A 26,404-nucleotide genomic window follows, 5' to 3' on the forward strand; every position below is an offset into this window, starting at 1 on the left:
TGCAGTGTCTCTCTCTCTCGCTCTCGCTAACTCTTTCTCTCGCTCTCTCGCTCTCTCGCTCTCTCGATCTCTCGCTTGCTCACTCTCTCTCTTTGTCTCCATATTTCTCTTATTTTCTATCTCTTCACTTAGCAAAATGTTCTTGTTCCCGCTCTCTTCCCCTTCTCAACAAATGTGTAACACCAGGTGGTACTTAGCATCCCAACTCCATCATGAGTGGTATCCAGAGCTCCTCTCTGTTTGTGGGGAAGGATTATAAAACCAGGCATACTTGTTGGCTGCTCCTTCACCATATGGGACGTGTATCACAGAGTAGAATCAACACAGACCCATACATGCTGTGTGTGTGTGTGTGTGTGTGTGTGTGTGTGTGTGTGTGTGTGTGTGTGTGTGTGTGTGTGTGTGTGTGTGTGTGTGTGTGTGTGTGTGTGTGTGTGTGTGTGTGTGTGTGTGTGTGTGTGTGTGTGTGTGTGTGTGTGTGCGTTTGCGTGCCTGTGTGTCCGTGGGCGTGTGTCCGTGGGTGTGTGCGCATCAGTGCGAGTGCTTTTGATGTTGTCTATTTGACTGTGACAGTTTGTTTTATAAGAGAGATAAGAAAGTTCAGATACACTCACTGTTTTTGTTGCGTCTTTCAGGTCCCGTCTGGCTGATTTCTTTGCCAACTGCCAGTCTGAGCCACGCTCCCTGTCTGGCTGTCTTAAGGAGAACTACGCTGACTGCCTGCTCTCCTACTCTGGCCTTATCGGTGAGTCTCTCCCTTCTCTATTAGTAAACTCTTCCTCACACACATTGATGAGTCTTCCTATGGTCTCATTTTCTCACTGAATCTTTATACTGTCCCCTGATTGGATCTCATTCCTGTTGCTATGGTCATCTGTCAGAGAGGGTGCCCTTAATCCCCTTCCCATCTTCGCTCTAGCACAGCACAAACCAACGTCACACCACTTCCTCATGCCCCTTCACATCATTTGATGAAATTAGCTCATTGTTCAGAGGAAACCAAGGAAACCAAGACTCATAGTTGCAGAAAATGCAATAGAGCGAGAGAATGAGCGTGTGAAAGAGATAAAGAAAGAGGTAGGAAAGTGTGTAGAGAAGATTAGTCTCCTTTATCTTCTGCTTCTGTGTGCTGAGGGACCCATCCTAGCTCAAGCCATCACATTTCCCGTACTAGCACAGCTGTAGCAGATAGTACACACAGCAACCAGCAAAACGGCAATTAATTTTGCTGCAAAACAAAAATGGCTTGTTTGGACGGACGCCAGTAGAAGAACAATACATTGAGGAAGCAAGAAATCTCTGACTGCAGCTATTTAGTTTACTAAAAAGAGGAAGAAACCGTATTTGTCACACTGCCTTTGGAAATACTCCATGATGATTCCAGTGTTACATGTTGTTCAGAGAATTGGATGAAAATCTAGCTTGAGATGTTGGGGGGCTAACAGTTGCTGTATGATAGGGATTCAACATTGCATGATGGTTTGGGGCAATGGGAGGTGGAAACTATTTTGTCTGCCACAGAGAATAACATGTCTTTAGAAAACAATATGGTAGATAAACTCTGTTTCTTTAAGTAATCTACTGTGTTTCTTCCCCCCTCCTTATAGGTACAGTGATGACACCCAACTACCTGCGTTCTCCTAAGATCAGTGTTGTTCCCTACTGTGACTGCAGCAGCAGTGGCAATGGCAAGGAGGAGTGTGACAAGTTCACAGAGTTCTTCACAGACAACACCTGCCTCCGTGAGTGACTGACCAGCCTCCTCCTGTCCTCTCCTCTCCGTTTCATTCTCTTACCAGTTTCCTGTCTCCTCCACCCTTTCATTGTGGGTCTCCTGCCAATTGTTCATCCCTCTCTCACCTTTACCCTCCCTCTCTCCCAAGTGATACTCCATCTCTCCTGTGAGCTCTTTGCCGATGGAGCAGAAAAGCAGACAGAGAGGAGGAAGAAACAGCGATAAGGCTGTGTGGGTGCATGCATGCACACGTGAATATATGTTTGTGTGTGTGAGTAAAGGGTTCCAATATCCGCATAGCTCTCCCAGATCAGCAACCAGGGCATTGTCTTCTAACTCTATGACCGTCCTTTCACATATCAGACAGCTTTAATTAACCCACCTCCCCTCCCTCCCTCCTCTCCTCCTTTAATAAATACGGCTGCTTCACTATCACAAGGTGTCAGGCCTCTGGAGATAGCAGATCCATGGCTGTGGTGCTTTTCTTTGTGCAATCACAGCTCAACTTCCTCTGCTGTGTTATTTGTATGGCATTGTCTCTCTCAGCGCTTTATTTCAGTCAAAGCCAGTAGTATCCAATATAGTCATGCTCTCACTGACCCTATGCATAAGTTTGTTTTCACTGTATTGTAGAGATTGAGAATAAATGTATTTATAAAACTCTATGTGACAATGATCACAACATAGCATTATTGCAATAGAAACATTTCTTTAGTGGAATTTCGTTGTCATTGAAGTCTTTTTGACCCACTGCTTTTGGGTTTTAGTTTTGAGAAAGAAAGCCATTGAGTAGTCTATCTCGGATCATCAACTAGATTTAGCCGCAAGGGAAAGAAATATATTGAGCAGGTAGCCTGGCGGATAGGAGTGTTGGGCCAGTAACCAAAAGGTTGCTGGATCAAATCCCCGAGCCGACAAGGTAAAAATCCGTTGTTCTGTCCCTGAGCAAGGCAGTTAACCCCCAACAACAACTGCTCCCTGGGCGCTGATGATGTCGATTAAGACAGCCCCCTGCACCTCTCTGATTCAGGGGTTGGGTTACATGCGGAAGACACAATTCAGTTGAATGCATTCAGTTGTACAACTGATTAGGTATCCCCCTTTCCCTTGTCAGGGGGCCAGAACATAATTATAAATAATTTGCAGACTGCATAGTGACAGCTAGAAGCCTAAACAGATATATTTGACTAAAACATAATAATTTCAAACATTGCTTACATTTGTATATGATCTCATATATCTATATTTTGCGAGGGAATACTTTGGAACAGATTTCCAAAATGAAAATCACTGCTGGCGTGTTTACAGTCTTTTATGTACAAAGAAAATATATATATATTTTTTTTTGCTCAGAAAGCTTGGGGGGCCAAATAAAATCATCCGCGGGACACCAGTTGGGAACCCTGGTCTATCTAGACAGACGGGTTTCTTCCAACAATGTACAAATGTTTAATCATACATGTCTTCAATTAGACCAATGTCAGTTTGTCAGAGAGGAAAGGGTGGCGTTGGGAAAGCCGTCCAAAGTATTATCTGTTCATGTCCTTAAACATTTTCGGGGGCTAGCGCTGGTGGAGGATATTTTCAATGAGTGTATATCGTGAGTAGTTTGCTTGCGCCATGACGTCAGCGTTACATGCTTACAACCACTGACTGGCTGTGGCTAGAACTAGCCTAGTTATCTGCACATTGCCCACATGAACACATTGCCTACATCAATTTACTATAGAATACTTGTCACGCCCTGACCATAGTTTGCGTTGTATGTTTCTATGTTTTGTTTGGTCAGGGTGTGATCTGAGTGGGCATTCTATGTTGTATGTCTAGTTTGTCTGTTTCTATGTGTTTGGCCTGATATGGTTCTCAATCAGAGGCAGGTGTTAGTCGTTGTCTCTGATTGGGAACCATATTTAGGTAGCCTGTTTTGTATTGTGGGTTGTGGGTGATTGTTCCTGTTCGTGTGTTCCTGTGTTTAGTGTTCACTATTTCGGGACTGTTGCGTCTTCGTTTATTTTGTCAGTTTATTGTTTTTGTTCTTTCTTGAAAGTATTGTAATAACTATGAATACTCACCACGCTGCGTATTGGTCCGATATCTCCTACTCCTCCTCAGACTAGGAGGATGAAGAACGTGACAATACTACAGTACTTACTATAGAATTCTGTAGTAAACTGTAGTATACTGTAGAACAGTGGTTCTTAAACCTCTCCCCTGGGACCCCAGACATTTCACTATTTTGTTTTATCCCTGACATTGCTCACCTGATTCACCTAGTCATGGGCTTGATGATTAGTTGACAAGTTGAATCAGGTGTGCTAGCCCTGGAATAGATCAAATACATGGAATGGCTGTAGGTCCCCGAGGAGATGTTTGAGAACCGCTGCTGTAGAATAAAATATGACACGCTGTAGTATCCCTCAATCATGTGTAGTACTTACTATAGAATTTTGTAGTATACAGTAGAAAACTACAGTAATGTCCTCAAAAGCACTGCAGTTTAACTATAGTAATACTACAGTATTTAATTTGCATCTTCCCAGTCCATTCCCCTCCCCTATATCATAATTTGTGCCACCCAAAAGTGTTCAGACCTACCTACCTACAGGTTATGGAAAATTTGCTCTTTTAGTTTTTGTCCAGTAGGTTTCCTGAAGGAGAAAGAAAAAACACTATGGTAAATACTACATTAATTTCTGCAAAAACACTACAGTAAATACTACAGTCCACAAAAACACTACAGTAAATACTACAATATACAACAGTATTTATACAATAGTAAACTGTAAATATTACAGTAATGTCTGGACTAAAGTCTGCAAAAACCCTACAGTGAATAAAATAGTATCAGGAATCAAGGTACTGAAAGACCCAAGTGCAAAATGTGTGAAATAACAATGTTTATTGTAACAACGGGCAGGCAGGCTCAGGGTCATGTCCGGCAGAAGTCGATAATCCAGAGTAGAGGCCTAGGTACAGGACGGCAGGCAGGCTCAGGGTCAGGGTCAGGTCCGGCAGAAGTCGATAATCCAGAGTAGAGGCCTAGGTACAGGACGGCAGGCAGGCAGGCTCAGGGTCAGGTCCGGCAGAAGTCGATAATCCAGAGTAGAGGCCTAGGTACAGGACGGCAGGCAGGCTCAGGGTCAGGTCAGGCAGAGGTCGGTAATCCAGAGGTGGAGCAAAGGTACAGGACGGCAGGCAGGCTCAGGGCCAGGTAGAGTGGTCAGGCGTGTGGATACAGGGTCAGGACAGGCAAGGCTCAAAAACCAGGAGAACAAGAAAAGAGAAACTGGAAAAGAGAGACACAAAACGCTGGTAGGCTTGAACAAACAAGACGAACTGGCAACAGACAGACAGAAAACACAGGTATAAATACCCAGAGGATAAGTGGGGAAGATAGGTGACACGTGGAGGGGGTGGGGACAAGCACAAGTAGAGGTGAAACAGATCAGGGCGTGACACTATAGTATATTTTCATTTGGGTGTGTCCACCGATGTCATGTTCCTGAGGGGATTGTTTTTAAGCCCCGTCTACTCAAACTCATGATTTGTTAGGAGATTTGTCTGAAGGGCATCCTCCCCAAATGTTTTCCTGCCCAGAAAATACTACATAATTCCCAGACCATGGGCTCTTTAGCCAACATCTGCATAACGCTTGTTTTGACGATGTCGGAGGTGGAACTGAGTTAGAGCTGTCAAATCCACAAGTAGCTCCGGCATTATACCTAAAGCGGACATTGCCATTGGTTGCACTAAGTATCACTGAGAGAAATCCCATGCAGCCATGTTTACAAGTTCGAACACTGGAATATGAGATGTAATCTACACCTCAATTAGGCTGATAGAAATCCAAATTATTTTCCATTTGAAAACATAAATGAGTTAGGTTTTCTCAATTGAAAAATACTACATTTATTGAAACTGAAAGAGATTTGAGTCAGTTCAAATCTGGCATCAGGACAAAATGTGATTCATAGTCACCGAATATATTTTAAGTATTTTAATTAAACTCAAACGATAAATGGTAAATGCAATTTTCGTATATACGGGTTCACTGTATCTCCGCGCAGGGTAGATCAGAGAACTGTGGAATGTACTCAAATAGTAGTTTTTATAATATGACAATTTTATTCTCAACTTGTCCAGTTGGCCTATCATAGTAGAGGTTTAGCATGGTTAATACTCTTGCTCCTCCTTTGTGGGCCCCCGAACTTGTCCAAGCCCCTTGGCGTTTTCCTTCGTCCACATCTGGTTGTTGGGTAGAGCAGCTCCGTCCTGTGTCCCCCTCGATTCTTCACTCAAACAATTCCTAATATGGTACTGAACAGTCTCATCACCACCCTGGTTGGCCCAGAGTGATGCACCCCTCCCCTCTCCAGACTGTCCACAGCTTTTATGGCCTGTGGTGGTCAGTCCTTACACACCTACACATACACCCCCCTCTGTATTGTGTGTGTGTGTGTGTAACAAAACAATATTCATCTTCAACCTATATGCTACCCGGCTATAGTGCATAAACATAAATCCTAACAAAACCAAAAGATGATTCAATGCCAAATGTTTTATTTGATTATTACCAAACCTGTATTTCAAGTTGCAACTTATTTCTTTCAACACGCAAATTACTTTTACACTTTGGTTAAAAACCTAATAACAAATACAAACTAATATTTCTGTCACGCTGGCATGAAGGATTCGGGAGACAGGGACAAGAATGCTTAATAAGGGTTTTTATTAAGCCCAAATTACGGAGTGCCATGTAAAGGCACAGGGACGAAGACCAAACAAACACGTAACAAAACACAGGGTAGAAACCCAAACAAAAGAGCGAGGAGTACCTTGAATAAATAACACACGCGCACAATGATTAACACATGGGACGAGACCCGTAATCATCTGCGCAATCCACAAAGGCGCCAAAGCCAAAACACACATAGAACAGGTACTCACACGCACCAACGGACATTGTAACAATAATCGACCGCCCAATGGAAACCAAAGGGCACATATATACAATCAGTGGGAATATGGGACAGGTGTGCGTGATGAAAGTTATGGAGGGATCCGTGACAATGTCATGTTAATACAACCCATTTTTTCATCTTGTTCAAAGTTACATTTTTTATTTGGAATTACCAATCCAAATGTCTTCAATTAGGGTACAAGCAATTAAATAAATTCCCTGTAAATCAAGAAATTAAGTTGGTTCAATAACTTGAAATAATGTTTCCAAAAATATTCTTTGCACTACACATTCACATTTAGTAGCTACACTATCATAACCAAGCATTGGCTACTGTAACATAGAAACCTTATCATGCTCTTTAGTATCACATGCTCTTATGCAAGTATCATTACATATGCTGGCAGTGTACAGGTTTAAGTTTAAATAACAACTACAACAGACCACATGAACTGGAATGACCACTCTCACGGGTGGACAAAAATAACAAACTGAAAGCCACACCCCCAATAAGCCACACCTCCAACTCTTCTGATGCTTGAGGTGTTGAAAGCAATTTAGGGCTCTATTCAATCTGTATCGCTGAAGCGTTAGAGAATGTGCGATAGAAATGTAAAGGAAATTTCCAATTGAGCTGACATATGTAGCGTTTTCAGTGAATGCAGTCTCCGCTAACGTGGGGAAATTGCCTTTGAATTTCAATCACACTGTAAAGCTGAACTTCCGCAATACAGATTGTATAGAGAGCTCTTGGAAACGTTCATTCAATTTTTTTAAATCACATTGATCTGTCGAATTTGTTATTTGATTTCAGGCGAAGTGAATAGATTAGGTTGAACATATCAAAGCGTAATTTTCAATCATTCCAATCAGTATAAACACTTCAGATTAACAACAGCGTCATCCCACTTTTTACAGTGCAGGTCTGTGATTTCCGAAACTACCATTGAGAGGTCAAGCTACTGTGGTTATTCGGGGTGTTTCGCTCTGTCACTACATGTCTCTGGGCTCCTCAAGACATCCAGGAAGAGCCTGTGAAGTTTTTCCGAATTATACTGTGTCCATCTCTCCCTCTATCCCATTTAAAATGTACATTTTTGTAATTTAGTAGACACTTATACATAGGGACTTACAGTTAATGCATTCAGCTTAAGGTAAGACGACTACAAATCACTGTCATAGTAAGTAACACTTTTTAGTGCTAGTAAGAAAAGAAGTGGAAGTGTTGAGCATAGACTTAAGGTAGGGAGGGGCAGATCTGGGAGCCAGTGGAGAGTGCGAAGGAACAGGGTGACATGTTTCGAACTTGGGAAGGTTGAACACCAGACGGGCTGTGGCATTCTGGATAAGTTTCAGGGGTTTGATGGCACAAGCAGAGAGCCTAGCCTCTGATTTCCTCAGAGATGCCAAGGCATGGTTGTGCCTTCGCCGTCTCTCTCTCTCCCCCTCTCTCACACTTTCCCTCTCTCTCTCCCCCTCTCTCAATTCAATTCAATAGACTTTATTGACATGGAAAGTTAAATGACTTACATACATACGTACATACATAACAGCAATGATTGGACTAACAGTAATACATAAATAATAATAATAGAAGTAGTAGTGGTAATGATATTAACATTAACAGCAACTACAACAATAGCAATATGAATAATAATAAATAAAAGTAATAGTAGTAGACTCGCTCTCTCTATCTTCCTCTACTCTCCCATTTCATTAAGCTGGGACGGCACTAACACACAGTGACAGATGCACTCTCACACACCCGTCAGTGCTGGTGTGGCTCCGGAGCTGTGACAGGGCCTTGCTCCATGCCCTTAACCACGGGGCCTTCTAGTCTCTTTTAGAAGGCATTAGTAGACAAAGCATAGCTGCTGAATTGTGTCTACTCATGCTAAGCATATATTATTCCTGGTTAAGGATCCTCAACTGAATTTCCCTCAACAGAGTAAATTACTATTGTTCTCTCACACCATCCTTTAGTCCAGTACAGTGATGGTGGTTCAGTATTTGTCATACATCGTTGTTCAGCGATGACAATAGGGATGCCAGCAGCATACCACCCTGCATTCCACTACTGTTTTGCTTCTGAAGCTATGCAGGGTTGGTCCTGGTCAGTCCCTGGATGGGAGACCTGATGCTGCTGGAAGTGGTGTTGGAGGGCCAGTAGGAGGCACAGTTTCCGCTGGTCTAAAAAAAATATCCCAAAGCCCCAGGGCAATGTTTGGAGACATTACCTTGTGTAGGGTGCTGTCTTTTGGATGGGACATTGGGTATCCTGACTCTCTGTGGTCACTAAAGATCCTATAGCACTTACTGTAAGAGTAGGGGTGTTAACCCCGGTGTCCTGGCTAAATTCCCAATCTGGCCACCTAATCATCCCCAGTTTACAATTGTCTTATTCACCCCCCGTTCTCTCCCCTGTAACTATTCCCCAGGTAGTTTCTGTAAATGAGAATGTGTTCTCAGTGAACTTACCTGGAAAATAAAAGGCATTACAGTGTTGTTACATCACCAAAAAGGAGGAAGAGAAGTAGAGTAACTTCTGCTAAATGGCATATAGAGTTCTTGGTGGTCCATTTGCCGGTAGCAGTAGCATTGTGACAAAGAACATCCTAACAGAGAGGTCACACTGAGTACAGGCAGAATTATCACCAATCCATAAATTCCCTCGGTGCCCCTGAGAAATCACTTAGGAGAGCAGTAATGGCGCTATTCTTCTGGCCAACAGCATGAATGGACCTCCAGTGGGCACAGTGGCATGGTTCCTTTATGCCACCTCTAAGCACTCACTCCTAGTTAAAAAAAACTGAGATTAGCTTTTGTTACCTCTCCTATAAAAACCATCTCTCTTTAAAGAGAGGGGAGGATTGACTGAACTACTCCCTTTAACTGTGTCCTTCAGTAGCAAATCCAATCCCTATACTGATTGATTACATCTTGGTTCAATTTGACTAGGCAAAGTAAACCCAAGAACTCGGACTATTGCAATAAAGTCAATGTTAATCGTTAACTACTTGAATGTGGTGTTACCGCACCTGGGCCTATTTGTTTGACTCAACAGAGGGCCATTGTACACGAATGCCTCAGTCTGTCAGTGTAATGGCTGATGCAAATGTCACTGAGTGATATGATATCATGTTTACCCATTTGCTGTTTGCACTTGTTGAAGGTCAGGTAAATTACTTTTTCCTGTCAGTAGCAGATTCTGCAGATTCGGAGCTGTTTGCACACAGTGTGATATTCCCTGTGTTTAAACATGGGATCTATCTACTCTCTGCTTTTGGTAAGACAAACACTGCATTCCTGTGCAGCTGGAACAGCCTGCCTGGCCTACCTGTGTGTCTGGATTCTAACATTGCTTAGACATGGTGTTTGCAGAGTAAAGGCCCAGTATTCAACCCCACTCGCGTCTGTCAGCAAGAACAGGACACAGTTTCTACAGTGGGGAGAACAAGTATTTGATACACTGCCGATTTTGCAGGTTTTCCTACTTACAAAGCATGTAGAGGTCTGTAATTTTTATCATAGGTACACTTCAACTGTGAGAGACGGAATCTAAAACAAAAATCCAGAAAATCACATTGTATGATTTTTAAATAATTAATTTGCATTTTATTGCATGACATAAGTATTTGATCACCTACCAACCAGTAAGAATTCCGGCTCTCACAGACCTGTTAGTTTTTCTTTAAGAAGCCCTCCTGTTCTCCACTCATTACCTGTATTAACTGCACCTGTTTGAACTCGTTACCTGTATAAAAGACACCTGTCCACACACTCAATCAAACAGATTCCAACCTCTCCACAATGGCCAAGACCAGAGAGCTGTGTAAGGACATCAGGGATAAAATTGTAGACCTGCACAAGGCTGGGATGGGCTACAGGACAATAGGCAAGCAGCTTGGTGAGAAGGAAACAACTGTTGGCGCAATTATTAGAAAATGGAAGAAGTTCAAGATGACGGTCAATCACCCTCGGTCTGGGGCTCCATGCAAGATTTCACCTCGTGGGGCATCAATGATCATGAGGAAGGTGAGGGATCAGCCCAGAACTACACGGCAGGACCTGGTCAATGACCTGAAGAGAGCTGGGACCACAGTCTCAAAGAAAACCATTAGTAACACACTACGCCGTCATGGATTAAAATCCTGCAGCGCACGCAAGGTCCCCCTGCTTAAGCCAGTGCATGTCCAGGCCTGTCTGAAGTTTGCCAATGACCATCTGGATGATCCAGAGGAGGAATGGGAGAAGGTCATGTGGTCTGATGAGACAAAAATAGAGCTTTTTGGTCTAACTCCACTCGCCGTGTTTGGAGGAAGAAGAAGTATGAGTACAACCCCAAGAACACCATCCCAACCGTGAAGCATGGAGGTGGAAACATCATTCTTTGGGGATGCTTTTCTGCAAAGGGGACAGGACGACTGCACCGTATTGAGGGGAGGATGGATGGGGCCATGTATCGCGAGATCTTGGCCAACAACCTCCTTCCCTCAGTAAGAGCATTGAAGATGGGTCGTGGCTGGGTCTTCCAGCATGACAACGACACGAAGCACACAGCCATGGCAACTAAGGAGTGGCTCTGTAAGAAGCATCTCAAGGTCCTGGAGTGGCCTAGCCAGTCTCCAGACCTGAACCCAATAGAAAATCTTTGGAGGGAGCTGAAAGTCCGTATTGCCCAGCGACAGCCCCGAAACCTGAAGGATCTGGAGAAGATCTGTAGGGAGGAGTGGGCCAAAATCCCTGCTGCAGTGTGTGCAAACCTAGTCAAGAACTACAGGAAACGTATGATCTCTGTAATTGCAAACAAAGGTTTCTGTACCAAATATTAAGTTCTGCTTTTCTGATGTATCAAATACTTATGTCATGCAATAAAATGCAAATTAATTACTTAAAAATCATACAATGTGATTTTCTGGATTTTTGTTTTAGATTCCGTCTCTCATAGTTGAAGTGTACCTATGATAAAAATTACAGACCTCTACATGCTTTGTAAGTAGGAAAACCTGCAAAATCGGCAGTGTATCAAATACTTGTTCTCCCCACTGTATGTGTCCAGTTTGTAGTCGACGCCTGTAGGAAAACACTCATCCTATTAGGGGTGTATACGGTATGTATTCTCAGGGGCTTGACTGGTAGGTAATACATGTCAGAATTTCTCAACTGCTGCTGATTGCTTCAGCAGGGTTCCTCAAACTCCATTGAAACCTCTGACATTGAGCTAGAGCTAAATGGGAGCTAAACTCATGTTTCACAGCACAAGCTTTATGCCTAAATACGAGCCCAAACAAGAGAAGCACCTCATCAGTCGTGACAGACAACACAGTCTAATGCTGTGTCTCTAATTAGTCTTTGTTGGAGAACAAAGCTCCGTAAAAGACCATATCAACAAATTCAATACGCTCATCAGGCCGCTGCTGTGCTAGCACAAAGCATTAGGGCACTAGGATAGGCTCAGAGGCACACCCGCTTTCTTCACAGCAAGATAATGAAATCAGCTCTAATTTATTCGCTCACAGCCAGCCTTTGAGAGGTGTGGCGGTGCCAGAGAACTTTACAGCCCTAGAAGTTTCCAGCCTAAATGAGCTGACAATTAAAACAAAAAACAAAAAAATAGTAGGAAAAGCGGTGCATAACTCTGGTCCATTTATCTTCAGATCTCCCTGTCTGCTTTACTTCATAGATAGACCAGGTGCATTGTATGCACACTAATGGATAGGGTAAATAGCCTCATCATCACTTTGTTATTATTATTATGTCCCTAGCTAACATATTCATATCCCTCAGCTCAGGCAAACTAAACCACACTCACTAGAGTTTTTCCCCCAGTGTAATTCCATATAATTTGATTGTTCTCTCCCACCTATTCCACAGTGTTTGGAAAAGATTGCTTAATAATGGATAGTGTTTTACTCCAGTAATGGCTTTATGAAAAGCTTTTTGTTTTGGACTTAGATGTAGTCTCTCTCTCTCTCTCTCTCTCTCTCTCTCTCTCTCTCTCTCTTCCAAAGGACGTCCTCCGACCTATCAGAGCGCTTGCAGCATGAACTGACATGTTGTCCACCCAATCAAAGGATAAGAGAATTAATCTAGTACTAAAACATAGGCTACAGCTAACTAGCACTGCAGTGCATAAAATGTGGTTTGTAGTTGACTCATAGAGAAAGACAATAGTTGAACAGTTTTGAACAAATGTATTTATTTTTTAAAAATGAAGGAGAAGCAAGAGCGAGAGAGAGAGAAAGCTAGCTATATTTTGTATTTTTTTCACTTTTACTCATTTAAAAATTCAAAGGGCACTCGCACATTTGAGTTATCTTTTTTTCAGGTACATGCTAACAGTTGAATAAGATGAGAAAGAAAGAAGAAACCCACACACTGCTCTTGATAGTATCACTGCTCTTTAAAAAGCTTTAGGTATCGGCCTCGAGGCCTTAGAGTTTGTTTTTATTAGCACCCTTATATAGACATAGCTCCACTCACATCCGTTCCATGCATTGAATGGGGTTGGAATCGAGGGAAAATAAGTAATGTTACCAAAAATAACAATGTGCATTTCATAAATATTCTAATAAAGTGTGTACATAAAACGTATTAAACACGTCTGTAAAACCACAATCAGGACATCGACCCACCAAGCAAGTCTTCATAAATCATTGGGTACAGCGCAAGAAAAACGTCAGAGTAATCTGAAATGGGGGCATTAATTCATGTTCACATTTACAACATCACATACATAGGCATTTCATCATTAAGACCTTTAGGAAAAATGTCTGGAGGGTGAAAATCCCAAAACATTCTCTTTTGCTCTGAGTACTATTTATATCACCTCCCCTGTCTGATATCTTAACTTTCTCTGTGCCACAAAATCTAAAGGTAAAAATGTCATGTTTTTGGTCATTAAAATGTCCTTTGACTGAGTAATCCCTGTCGTTTCTCCTGATTGAACTTTTATGTTCACTAATTCTCTGTTTGAGAGAACGAGAGGTTTTACTTACATAACACAGCCCACATGAACATTTAATAATGTAAATAACATGGGTGGTGGAACACGTAATAATGTAATTTATTTGGAACTGTATTCCTGTATGTGGGTGGCAGAAATATTCACCCTTCATCATATTGTTGCACCTTGTGCAACCTCTGCATTTATAGCTACCATTCGGAAGAGGGCATGAAAGAGCCTGGCTGATTTTCTTTTGTGGCTGGCAGTTGGCATGGGCCAATTTATCGCGTAAATTGCAACATCTCTTATAAGTGGTCGATTCTTAAATTCAGCAGGCAAGCTGGTTCCGATGATTAAACATGCCAGTGTTTCTTGACAGCATCTCCCACTTTGCGTGAGTTCAAAGTATATGTGGTGGTGAACATTACTGCCATGTGTGCTCCCTCTCCGGCCTCTAGGTCACCAGGCTGCTCGTTATGGCGCACACCTGTCACCATCGTTACGGGCATCAGTGCATTATGAAACTTACCTAAACTCCATCACCTCCTTGATTGCCTGCCCTATATATGTCACTCCCTTTGGTTTCTTCCCCAGTCGTCATTGTTCCTGTTTCATGACGGTGCGCTGTTTGTGTTTCTTGGTTTATTCATTTATTTATGAAATATATTCACTCCCTGAACTTGCTTTTCGACTCTCAGCGTACATCGTTACAATTACAGTGTTCTATAGCTCGAGTGGGTATTTTTCTTCCACACATTGTGGAGAGTAGCCTCTTAGAAACCTATTGCGCATCTCCGCTGCTTTTTCTAGATAGTCCTCTGTGGAGTGGCATATACGGCCCAGTTTGAAATACTGGCTTCTTGGAAGTCCTCTTTTTAATGGCTCAGGTGGAAGCTGTCGCCCTGTAATAGAGTATTTCTGTCCATTTCTTTTCTAAACAGGGTTCCATTTGATTTCTCAATCCACATATTGAGGTAATGAACACGTTTAGTGTCACATTCAATAGTGAATTTGAGATTGGGGTCAATGTCATTGAGTAATGCCATAAAGTTTGACAGCTCTTCTCCCGTTCCTCCCCATATGAAAGATTTTTTTGTCAATATATCGATACCACTTCAGGACTTGATTCAAAAATGTATTTTAATTTTCATTGTTAACAAAACGTTCTTCAAAAAGACCACATAAAGGTTAGCATAGCTTAGCTACCAAATGCAGCTAGCTAGTTTAGCATACTCAAACAGAGAGGGATACTAAACTCAGCAAAAAAAGAAACGTCCTCTCACTGTCAACTGCGTTTATTTTCAGCAAACTTAACATGTGTAAATATTTGTATGAACATAACAAGAATCAACAACTGAGACATAAACTGAACAAGCTACACAGACATGTGACTAACAGCAATTGAATAATGTGTCCCTGAACAAAGGGGGTGTCAAAATCAAAAGTAACTGTCAGTATCTGGTGTGGCCACCAGCTGCATCAAGTACGGCAGTGCATCTCCTCCTCATGGACTGCACCAGATTTGTCAGTTCTTGCTGTGAGATGTTACCACTCTTCCACCAAGGCACCTGCAAGTTCCCGGACATTTCTGGGGGGAATGGCCCTAACCCTCACCCTCCGATCCAACAGGTCCCAGACATGCTCAATGGGATTGAGATGTGGGCTCTTCGCTGGCCATGGCAGAACACCGACATTCCTGTCTTGCAGGAAATCACCCACAGAATGAGCAGTATGGCTGGTGGCATTGTCATGCTGGAGGGTCATGTCAGGATGAGCCTGCAGGAAGGGTACCACAGCTTTGAGATTTCCTGCAATGACAACAAGCTCAGTCCGATGATGCTGTGACACACCGCCCCAGACCATGACGGACCCTCCGCCTCCAAATCGATCCCGCTCCAGAGTACAGGCCTCGGTGTAACGCTCATTCCTTCGACGATAAACGCGAATCCAACCATCACCCCTGGTGAGACAAAACCGTGACTCGTCAGTGAAGAGCACTTTTTGCCAGTCCTGTCTGGTCCAGCGACGGTGGGTTCGTGCCCATAGGCGACGTTGTTGCCAGTGATGTCTGGTGAGGACCTGCCTTACAACAGGCCTACAAGCCCTCAGTTCAGCCTCTCTCAGCCTATTGCGTACAGTCTGAGCACTGATGGAGTGATTGTGCGTTCCTGGTGTAACTCGGGCAGTTGTTGTTGCCATCCTGTACCTGTCCCGCAGGTGTGATGTTCGGATGTACCGATCCTGTGCAGGTGTTGTTACACGTGGTCTGCCACTGCGAGGACGGTCAGCTGTCCGTCCTGTCTCCCTGTAGCGCTGTCTTATGCGTCTCACAGTATGGACATTGCAATTTATTTCCCTAGCCAGATCTGCAGTCCTCATGCCTCCTTGCAGCATGCCTAAGGCACGTTCACGCAGATGAGCAGGGACGCTGGGCATCTTTCTTTTGGTGTTTTTCAGAGAAAGGCCTCTTTAGTGTCCTAAGTTTTCATAACTGTGACCTTAATTGCCTACCGTCTGTAAGCTGTTAGTGTTTTAACAACCGTTCCACAGGTGCATGTTCATTAATTGTTTATGGTTCATTGAACAAGCATGGGAAACAGTGTTTAAACCCTTTACAATGAAGATCTGTGGAGTTATTTGGATTTTTACGAATTATCTTTGAAAGACAGGGTCCTAAAAAAGGGACGTTTCTTTTTTTGCTGAGTTTATGTTAGCTAGCTGGCTATGGCTATCAGACACTAGAACTCTTCCAAGTCAAGGTAACCTATTAGATTTATAAATGTATCGTCACCGGGGCACACCGGTGTCACTGCTATACTGCTTACTACAGTATCTACACTCTACTGCATGATTGTAGCAGGTTTACTAATACGTTAGTTCTAGTAGCTATGTTGACTTTGACATCAGCTAATATGGTGACAACAATGTAAGCTGTGGTTAGTGGTTATGATATAAAGTTTTGGCTTGGAATTTTTGTTTTGCCTGGTCACGAACAGCTGATGTGTTGTGCACTGAAGTCCACAATGGGATCATGCTGTTTCTATGTGGCTGCTATGAAAGTGAACTGTGTGATCAGGGGTGTATTCATTCCGGTGATTTTATTGAACGTTTTTTAAACGGAAGCAAACAGAACGAAACGGGGATAAACATACCTGAAAATATTGTTTGCAACTGTTGGACTAATGATTACACCCTAGATCATCTAAATGCAGGCAAGAGTGTGCAAGGCGCTATTGAAAGTGTCAATATCTGTCACCTTGATTACTCAAATTTCTCTCGATCTGTGCACCTACAGTACGTTGTAAACTTTCATTCATAGGCTAGGTTGTAGCAACCTCATGCTGTGTATAGGGAACATTTGAGTATCATGTAGTAGCCTACACCTATCGATGTTCCATTGAGCTGGGTGAATGGGGAATATGAATGACAGTCATCGAAAATGCTGTAATATAAATAAGACCATGCTCATTAAAAAAATATCTTAAGCGGCACAGAACGCCACTGACATATGCTGCACATAAATTTGGCATATCTACATTCACAATCTTGCTTCTTCTCCTTCACCCTCAAGGCCCACCTCTATCCTTATGTAGTACCTTCAGAAAGTATTCGCACCCCTTGACTTTTTCCACATTTTGTTGTGTTACAGCCTGAATTCAAAATTGATTAAATATATTTACACACAATACCTACCCCATAATGTCAAAGTGAAAACCTATTTTTAGACATTTTTCCAAATGTATTGAAAATGAAACATAGAAATATGACATTTACATAAGTATTCACACACCTGAGTCAATACTTTGTAGACACACCTTTGTCAGCCATTACAGCTGTGAGTCTTTCTGGGTAAGTCTGTAAGAGCTTTCCACACCTGGATTGTGCAACATTTGCCCATTATTCTTTTCAAAATTCTTTGAGCTCTGTCAAATTGGTTGTTGATCATTGCTAGACAACCATTTTCATGTTTTGCGCTAGATTTTCAAGTAGATTTAAGTCAAAACTGTTACTCGGCCACTCAGGAACATTCACTGTCTTCTTAGTAAGCAACTTCAGCGTAGATGTGGCCTTGTGTTTCAAGTTATTATCCTGCTGAAAGCTGAATTCATCTCCCAGTGTCTGGTGGAAAGCAGACTGAACCAGGTTTTCTTCTAGGATTTTGCCTGTGCTTACAGTTGCTCCATTCCTATCTGGCAACAGAGTTCGGAAGAACACCTATAGCTTTGTAGTTACTAGGTGTATCGATACACCATCCAAAGTGTAGTAACTTAACCATACTCAAAGGAATATTCATTGTCTGCTTTTTTACCCATCTATCAATGGGTGCCCTTCTTTGCGAGGCATGGAAACCTCCTTGGTCTTTGTGGTTGAATCTGTGTTTGACATTCACTGCTCGACTCCGTTTGGTACAGAGCTGAGGTAGTAAAAAAAATCATGTTAAACTCCATTATTGCAACTTGTTACGCACATTTTTATTCCTGAACTTACTAATGGCTTGCCATAACAAAGGGGTTGAATACTTATTGACTCAAGACATTTCAGCTTTTGATTTTGATTTAATTTGTTTAAAAAAAAATTGTGTAAGCCAGTCACACAAAATCTATATTTAATACATTTTCAATTCAGGCTGTAACACAACAAAATGTGGAAAAATTAAAACTTTCTCTCTCAATCTCTTCTCCCAATGCAACATTGGTGTAGTAGTCTAACACAGAGTCTGGTCTCTCTGTAGGCAAAGCCATCCACGCGTTTGGGAACGGGACAGACGTGGGAGTTTGGCAGCCCATGCCTCCGGTGCAGACCACCACCTCCACCACCACTCCTTCCCAGAAGGCTAAGGACCGCTCCCCCAACTCACTGGATGCCGCCACAAACACCAACCATCTCAACACAGGAGACGAGTCCCTCTACCACTTCTGTGGCAGCTTGCAGGTGAGGGCTCCAGCAGCTATGACACACAGCGAGAAGTGATTTCATGCCCCATGGATCTCCTGTCCTGGGGGCCTACGGCCCAGCATCTAATCTTAGGGAACTATTTTAAGATGGCATTGGCTTAATTTAAGCAATATTGATTTAATGAGGTAGAACAAATCTGTAGAGTATTCAGCTAGCACATTTTGTTCCTTGAAAGTTGGTTCTGAGAACAAAGCCATAAGTTTCCTGACTGGTAAAACGTAACTTTAACATTTTAATAACAGAAGTTACATTTTTTGCATGTTGTGGGAACATTTATTCTTAGGTTGCAGGGAGGTTCTCAGAAAGTTTTACTCTGGTTCTGAGAAAGTTTTCCTGGGAGGTTTTATTAACGCTCTGAGAACGGAAATTATAGATTATTTTGAGGTTTGTGAATAACTTCCTTAAAACTTTCACTGAATGTTTTAATAAAACTTTTAATAATACTGCTAGCTTATTTAGGGTTAACCTTTTTGAACTCCAAGCACAGATAGGATACACGGAAATTCATTTCCTTAGGCATTAATCATGCAAGCACATTTCTTTTTTATTGTGACACGGCATCAGTGAGATTCAAAACTATAATCTTCTGTTCTCATGGAATTATTCCACTTCGCCACCAGAATGGAGCTAACATGCCATGTTTATTTATGCATACAAAGCTGTTCATTTTAGTCTATTCAAATAAAACTCATTTAGAAGGAAACAAGCCTTTATTAAGATCAGGTGTGGCCAATTACTGGGCGAGGCCAACACACCTGAACAAACTTAACGGGATAGAGGATAGAGAGGTTTGTTGATGCTGAGAACGGAATGTACTGTATATGTTTTTAAATAACATTCTTAGAACGTTCTATGAAAGTTACAAAAGTTTTCTTTAGTTATGCTGACGTTATGCTGAAGTACTGAAATTCACACAAAAGAACGTTGTTTCTTCACGTTCTTGGAACAATTTGAGAACTTGAATTAGCAATATAGAGTGGGAAAGCGGCCATGCGTTTTGACAATTAATAGACACTGCAGTACATGAAACCTAATAAAAACATCTGTCTTGTCCAGGACCGGAGTCTACGCAGACCGGTGCGCCATAGCCAATCAGTAGGCCTATATGCAAATAAGCCATTTGCCACACGACCTGCCATCATTCCCTTCGAACTGGACTGTGTGTTTACAGACAGTAGCAACAGCGTGGCTTTAGATCATTAGAACGTATTCACCAAAAGCCACAAAATAAACCTGAATGGATTTCTGCAAATATGTAAATACTACAGGAATCCTCTTACATTTGGGAACTTCACAGTCCTATTGATCAAACAACCATGAAAAGGTAGGTTATTTCTCCCTCAGTTGCCTATGCACATCAACAACAACAAGATCGACAACTAATGCTTACCAGAGCGAGATGAGATAAAATCTAACTAGGGAACATTAAATAAATCCTCTCAAAAGTTTTCAGCTAGTTTGACGTCAAAATTGCGCTGATCAACAATGGGGAATAGCAGCCTGCTCGTTCTTCTGCAGTTTGCCTGCCAATGCATGCTTTCCCAAGCTATGTTTTGATAACTGAATGGGAAATTGTCTGCCTGCCCATTTATTTTATCGATGCCAATTACATTTGATTGGCAAATAAGATATCCTAACTGTGGATAACAGTCCTTCAAGCTAGTTAGCTAGCAAAGCGATTCACAGCTGTAGCCATCAAAATAAGTTGGTCACTCACCCACTCCTCCAATGACTTGACATCATCCCAGCAGCTAGTTAGCCAGCTAATGTAAGGCTCCGTGTTTTTAGCTTGCTAAATAAATAGCTAGCTACATAAATAGATACGCTAGCCCAGGGGTGTCAAAGTCAATCAGCACAGGCCAAATTGAAAAAACACATTGAATTCCCAGGCCAGACATAGTTTATTCATAATTTTTTTTTTTTAACTGCCCATTGATTTATTAGAAAAACATAGCCCTTTATAATGTCCACTTATGTATATACGATGCTCTATATAGTATTTTTACATATTGTGTATTGTAGTTGTAATAGGGCTACATGTTTCTCCTTTGCATTGTGTTTTGTTACAGTTTTTTGGGGGGGTGGTATTCATTGTCAAGCTTTAAAAACCAAAGCCAGACTACAACATTTTAGTAGCCTAGCTAGGACTGTGGCATGTGTCTGTACACTTTCCCTCCGCTGCGCGGGACATGGGACACAGGAAAGCATCGCAATCGAAGTTGAGTCACCGATGGGAGCGTGGTAATTTCATAAAGTAGATGACTCAACTGTTGACTCATTTATACTCATTTATGTGTGTTTATCCTAGTTGGTCCACAGGGTTTGTTTGACACATGTGCGCTAGCCTATTAGCCACATTATGACTGACTTGAGATCATTGCCCTTTGATTGCATTGACATTCCTGGCCTTAGTTACAGTCGTCCGTTTTTGTTAAAAATATTGAGTAATTGAAACTGAAACAGTGCGTGCCAAATGGGTGTTTATGCTGAAGTACTGACATTTCCACAGAAGAACGTTGTTTCTTAACGTTCTCTGAACTATTTGAAAACATTCCCAATGTCAACACAGTTATAGAACGTTCCAATAACATTAATGAAATAATTAAATGCCAAGAAAAAAAAGTTTTTTGTTAAGTTCCTTAAATGTGCAGAGAATTTTCCAAAACCAAGCAACTATCCTACACTATTCCTAGAAGGTTGTGGGAAGGTTGTATGCAAAATAACCACAGGACAACTACACTCTCACCCAACTCTGAGAAACATATGGTTCTAAGAACATTATATGCTAGCTGGGTAGCCCTTTTGAGAACCAATACTGCTTTTTTCAGCAGAACCTGCATTAACTTGTAATGGACTAACAGTTGTATAGGAGTCTGAGGCACATATATTGAATTGTTATCCTGGCCGATTAGTGGTAAAGCTAGACACTGAGTGGAGTCATTGTCATAGCTAGACACTGTCCTTCAGTCAGGCAGCACATCCTGCTACACACTGCAGCTCAAACACTCACTCCAACAGCAGACACACTAGATGTACTCCATCACATACACAGCATACACACACTCTAGCGCCCTGGAGAATCACACATGACCAGTGTGCAGGCTTCATTCACCTCGGTAAAAAAGGCACGGTGGTGTCACCGACAAGGTGACGTGTGGTCTGATCTAAATGTCACCTACTGCCACCCAGCTCCCATTAACATGGATGACCGCTAGCCTGACCGCCAGCCAGCCGACCCCTCGCCTGATGAGGTCCTGCATGTCCCTTGCTGCTCGGCCTGCACCATTTGATAGGGCATTCATACGCTAATGGTACAGATTAGGATATATTACCCAGATTGATCTGGATGGGAGATAAATAGTGTGCAGGCCCGGTGGTGGAGCGGGAGTTATCTCTGTGATGATGTCCTGGCTTAGATGACCTGCTGGAGATGGATCTTACATTTACATCAGGGGACAGAGACTGGTGCTGTATCAGAGCGCACTGTTAGGATGGTTGATGGTTATTAAGATTAACATCTAAGATTGTACCTTGATCAGTGTGAATGGCTTCAACAAAACAAACCCATTTGTATATCAGCAATGTGATGTAACTGACACTAATGTTCAGACTTGGGAAGCTCACAGTATTAGGTCTGTCCAGGGTTCTGTCATAGATACACACATTCTCTAATCAGATGAAAGTGCTCACTTTGCAAGGACACACACATCACACAACACACAAGTGCAGGAGGCAATCATCCTTCCCACACAGATGCGCATGCAAAACTATTGTATGGTTTTAGCAAATGTGTGTTTGTCTCACATCACACACACACCACAAACACACACACACACACACACAACACACTAAGCTGATAATGAGGCTGGTGTATTGGCGAGTTAGTGCTGTTGGCGCTGTGCGCATGGCGTGTCAAGCTGAAGTTAATGAGAGTGTGTGTTCCTGTATTAGCCCTGTTTGCTCTGGAGCGTGTGTTGAGCAGGAACGGCTGTCGGAGGCAGACAAGCTCTTTCTAATCACACACTCAGGGGACGGGCCTGTCAGAACACTCACTCCTCTCTCCTCTCCTCATCGATTCCAAACCCTCTATACTGGCACTGGCAGACAGCTGTAGCACTTGTGCAAAACCAATGACTCAGGACCCCACTAGACTTTGGAACTTCCCACGTAAGCAGCTTGAAATATTTTTTTTTTTGTCTTTCATTTTATATATTTTCGCAAATCAAATTTAGCTCTACTGTGTATTCCTCAAACTGCCAGGAAGTAATTTTTTTCTTTTTCTTTGTGACCTTAAGCTTCAAACTGAATTAGGAAGGCTTCTCTTTGTCTTGTATCCGGTGAGAGCGATTTGCCTCTCTTTGTGTGGATTGAAAGTGGCGCAGGCAGAAATGCCTTTTGTCCCACGTCAGAGATTCAACAAAGTCAGGTGGCTCCCAGCGTATCTCAGCACCAGGAACAATAGCAAAGAGAGTCTGTTGTGTTGCTGCTGAGCCCAGCAGGGCCTGTAGCGCTCCCCAACCTGGGCCTGACAGTTAAGAGAAGCAAAACAGATTATTCACTGTGAACCCCAGAGGTGATTCAGTTTTACTTATGAATAGTTAACTCAAATGAAAATTGCTTAGCTGCCTTTAGACAAGTCTGTATCAAACATATTCAAACAGCATTTCTGCATCAACTTCGCCAGTGGGTGAAACTGGTTATAAAGACATATTTTGTAACATCATGGTCAGGTTGTATTTTGGTATTTGGTATTTTATTAGAATCCCCAAAGCAGCAGCTACTCTTCCTGGAGTCCACACAAAACATGAAACATGACATAATACAGAACATGAATAGACAAGAACAGCTCAAGGACAGAACTACATAAATTGTTATAGAACATTTTTTAGTTGGTTATAATCTGGTTACAGTTTATTGGTATTCAACACCCTACACATACATACGCATGTACTCGTAAAGGATACAGGTCTGATTCTCCTCCATTACCCATGAAATCCCATAGATAATGCATGGTGATGTATGAAACAATAACAGCATGCCCAGTCAAGCTAATTGATGGTTTAGGCCAGCGGGAGAGAAATTAATTGTGCGACAGCTCTGGATTCCATTCAGTGGGCAATGACAAACATCTCTAATTTCCCTCTACTGTGTCCCATCCAACTCCCACTACAGCCAAATCCACACACCCTCACACTGTCTTCTACACTCCCACATTACACTGATCAGGCCTAGTTATCAGTCTAACTTGAATTGCCAAGTTGGTTGGTCTTAATTTGTTTTCTTCACAAAGTACATATTACTCCACATAAACACTTTGTAATAGTCCAGACTCGCTGAATTACTGCATTATCATGCCTGCTCTGTGCCATATTCCCCATGGCTCTAGGGGTAATACTTGCAGTAACAGAAACCGGCCTGGATTTTCATTTATACTGAACAAAAATATAAACGCATCATGGAAAGTGTTGGTCTCATGTTTCATGAGCTGACATAAAAGATCCCAGAAATGTTCCATATGCACAAAAAGTTTGTGTAATTGAGCATTTCTCCTTTGCCAAGATAATCCTGACAGGTGTGGCACATCAAGAAGCTGATTAAACAGCATGGCCATTACACTGTTGCACTTTGTGCTGGGGACAATAAAAGGCCACTCTAAAATGTGCAGTTTTGTCACACAACACAATGCAACAGATGTTTCAAGTTTTGGGGGAATTGACATGCTGACTACAGGAATGTCCACCAGAGCTGTTACCAGAGAACTGAATGTTCATTTCTCTACCATAAACTACCTCCAGCTTCGTTTTAGAGAATTTGGCAGTTAGTCCAACTGGCCTCACAAACGCAGACCACGTGTAACCATGTCAGGCCAGGACCTCCACATCCAGCTTTTCACCTGCGAGATCGTCTGAGACGATCCACCCGGACAGCTGATGAAACTGAGGAGTATTTCTGTCTGTAATAAAGCCCTTTTGTGGGGAAAAATTACTTCTGATTGGCTGGGCCTGGCTCCCCAGTGGGTGGGCCTATGCCCTCCTAGGCCCAACCATGGCTGCACCACTGCCCAGTCATGTGAAATCCATAGATTAGGGCCTAATTTATTTATTTCAATTGACTGATTTCCTTATATGAACTGTAACTCAGTAAAATCGTTGAAATTGTTGCATGTTGCATTTATAATTTTGTTCAGTATATTATACTTTCAGACCTACATCCCCACAACACACACACACACACACACACACACACACACACACACACACACACACACACACACACACACACACACACACACACACACACACACACACACACACACACACACACACACACACACACACACACACAGGAAAACACGCATGCACACACAGTTTTTTCTAGCTCCCACTAAATGGAAAACGGGAAGTATTGTAAAGCATTAGAGCGACTGGCTCACATAGGGCACTGAACGCAACCCTGTCATGTAAATCATCACTGTTTCACTGTTGACAACAGCAGTTTCCCTTCAAGGTCTTTGTCCACTTGAGGTCCTGCAAATACCAGATGACTGGTCTCATCATACAACATTACCTAGAGCAGCCAAGCTGTTGTTCGAGGCACATTTTAAATGAAAGGATTTAGAAGTGGAAAAGCGCTGAGATTTAACTGTGACCAGAGACGTTTCCTCATACAACCTGGTCTGGGAAGTCATCTGTAACCACTGAATCGAAAAACTGTAAGAGGATCAATGGCGACATGTATTTCAGTAGAAAATGGTACTGTATGGCTCAGTTGGTAAAGGATGGCACTTGCAATGCCAGAATTGTGGGTTTGATTCCCTGGGCCAGCCATACGAAAAATGTATGCACACATGACTAAGTCACTTTGGATAAAAGCTCCTCCTGAATGGCATATGTATTTTATATTATTCCAAAGCAACAAACCACTGATGTTGAGCACTACCCATGGTCCATCATTGTTTACAATCACTTAGACGAGCGCATAAATTCCTACTATACGCAGTATGGTGGTTTTGACCATGTTTCTCTTGGTTTTACAGGCACAGAAACTGAAGTCTAACATCTCAATTGATGGGGTGCTTTGCGTGGTAAGTGGAGAGCATAGTTTGATTATCCTAATGAACCTTGTTTGAGAATGAAATATGAATCTAACTTTAAGCCATAACTATCAACTAACAATTCATCATGACTAAGACCAGGAGGGTTTCCTGACCATATGACCTATCCAGAAAATGTGAGCAGGTCCTACCTAATCAGTCGTGATCTATGTAAAACTATATATGAACAGTAGTGTAGATTTTCAATTAAGACGAAAGATTAAGGTAATTACTACTTGGACCCTAACCTCATGACACAGACCCACATAAAGAAGTCAAGGCGAACCCTTCTGCACACATGCCCATGGTCTTTGTAGTCCTCTGGGCTGAAATGTGAGCATTGCTTATCTAGTGCTCTTCAAAGTTCAGTAAATGTCATTGTACATAATAAAGCTGCATTATTCCATGGAGTGACATTTAAGGAGGCAGTGGCGGGTTCAAACAGCCTGAGAAGACATGGCCCCTTTTCAGCTCAGCAATTCATTAGTGCATCAAAGAGCTTCTCATCTCACCTCCAAAGCAACACATGGATATGACAGAGCCACCCTGGCATTTTAGTTCTTAAAACATTTATTTTTATTTTTTTACTTTCCAGTCTAGTCTGCCAATTTAATCACACATTTGTGGTGTTATTAAGACTTTCTAATTTGGTTTGGATTATGTCAGCTTTCTCTAATTGAAAATGTGTATTTGATATAATGTTTTGCGTGTAGC

General features: G+C 42.2%; 1 protein-coding gene across 1 annotated transcript in view; it reads left to right on the forward strand.

Annotated features, from left to right (window-relative positions):
- LOC139570981 (GDNF family receptor alpha-1-like) overlaps positions 1-26,404 on the forward strand; it is a 92,220-nt gene that overhangs the window by 63,090 nt on the left and 2,726 nt on the right. The window contains exons 5-8 of the mRNA XM_071393391.1: positions 636-745; positions 1,608-1,742; positions 18,374-18,573; positions 25,634-25,681. Coding sequence (XP_071249492.1) covers positions 636-745; positions 1,608-1,742; positions 18,374-18,573; positions 25,634-25,681 — 493 coding nt within the window. The remainder of the gene's footprint in view (positions 1-635; positions 746-1,607; positions 1,743-18,373; positions 18,574-25,633; positions 25,682-26,404) is intronic.

Source organism: Salvelinus alpinus, chromosome 3 (assembly GCF_045679555.1).
Source record: "Salvelinus alpinus chromosome 3, SLU_Salpinus.1, whole genome shotgun sequence".
Classification (NCBI taxonomy): domain Eukaryota; kingdom Metazoa; phylum Chordata; class Actinopteri; order Salmoniformes; family Salmonidae; genus Salvelinus; species Salvelinus alpinus.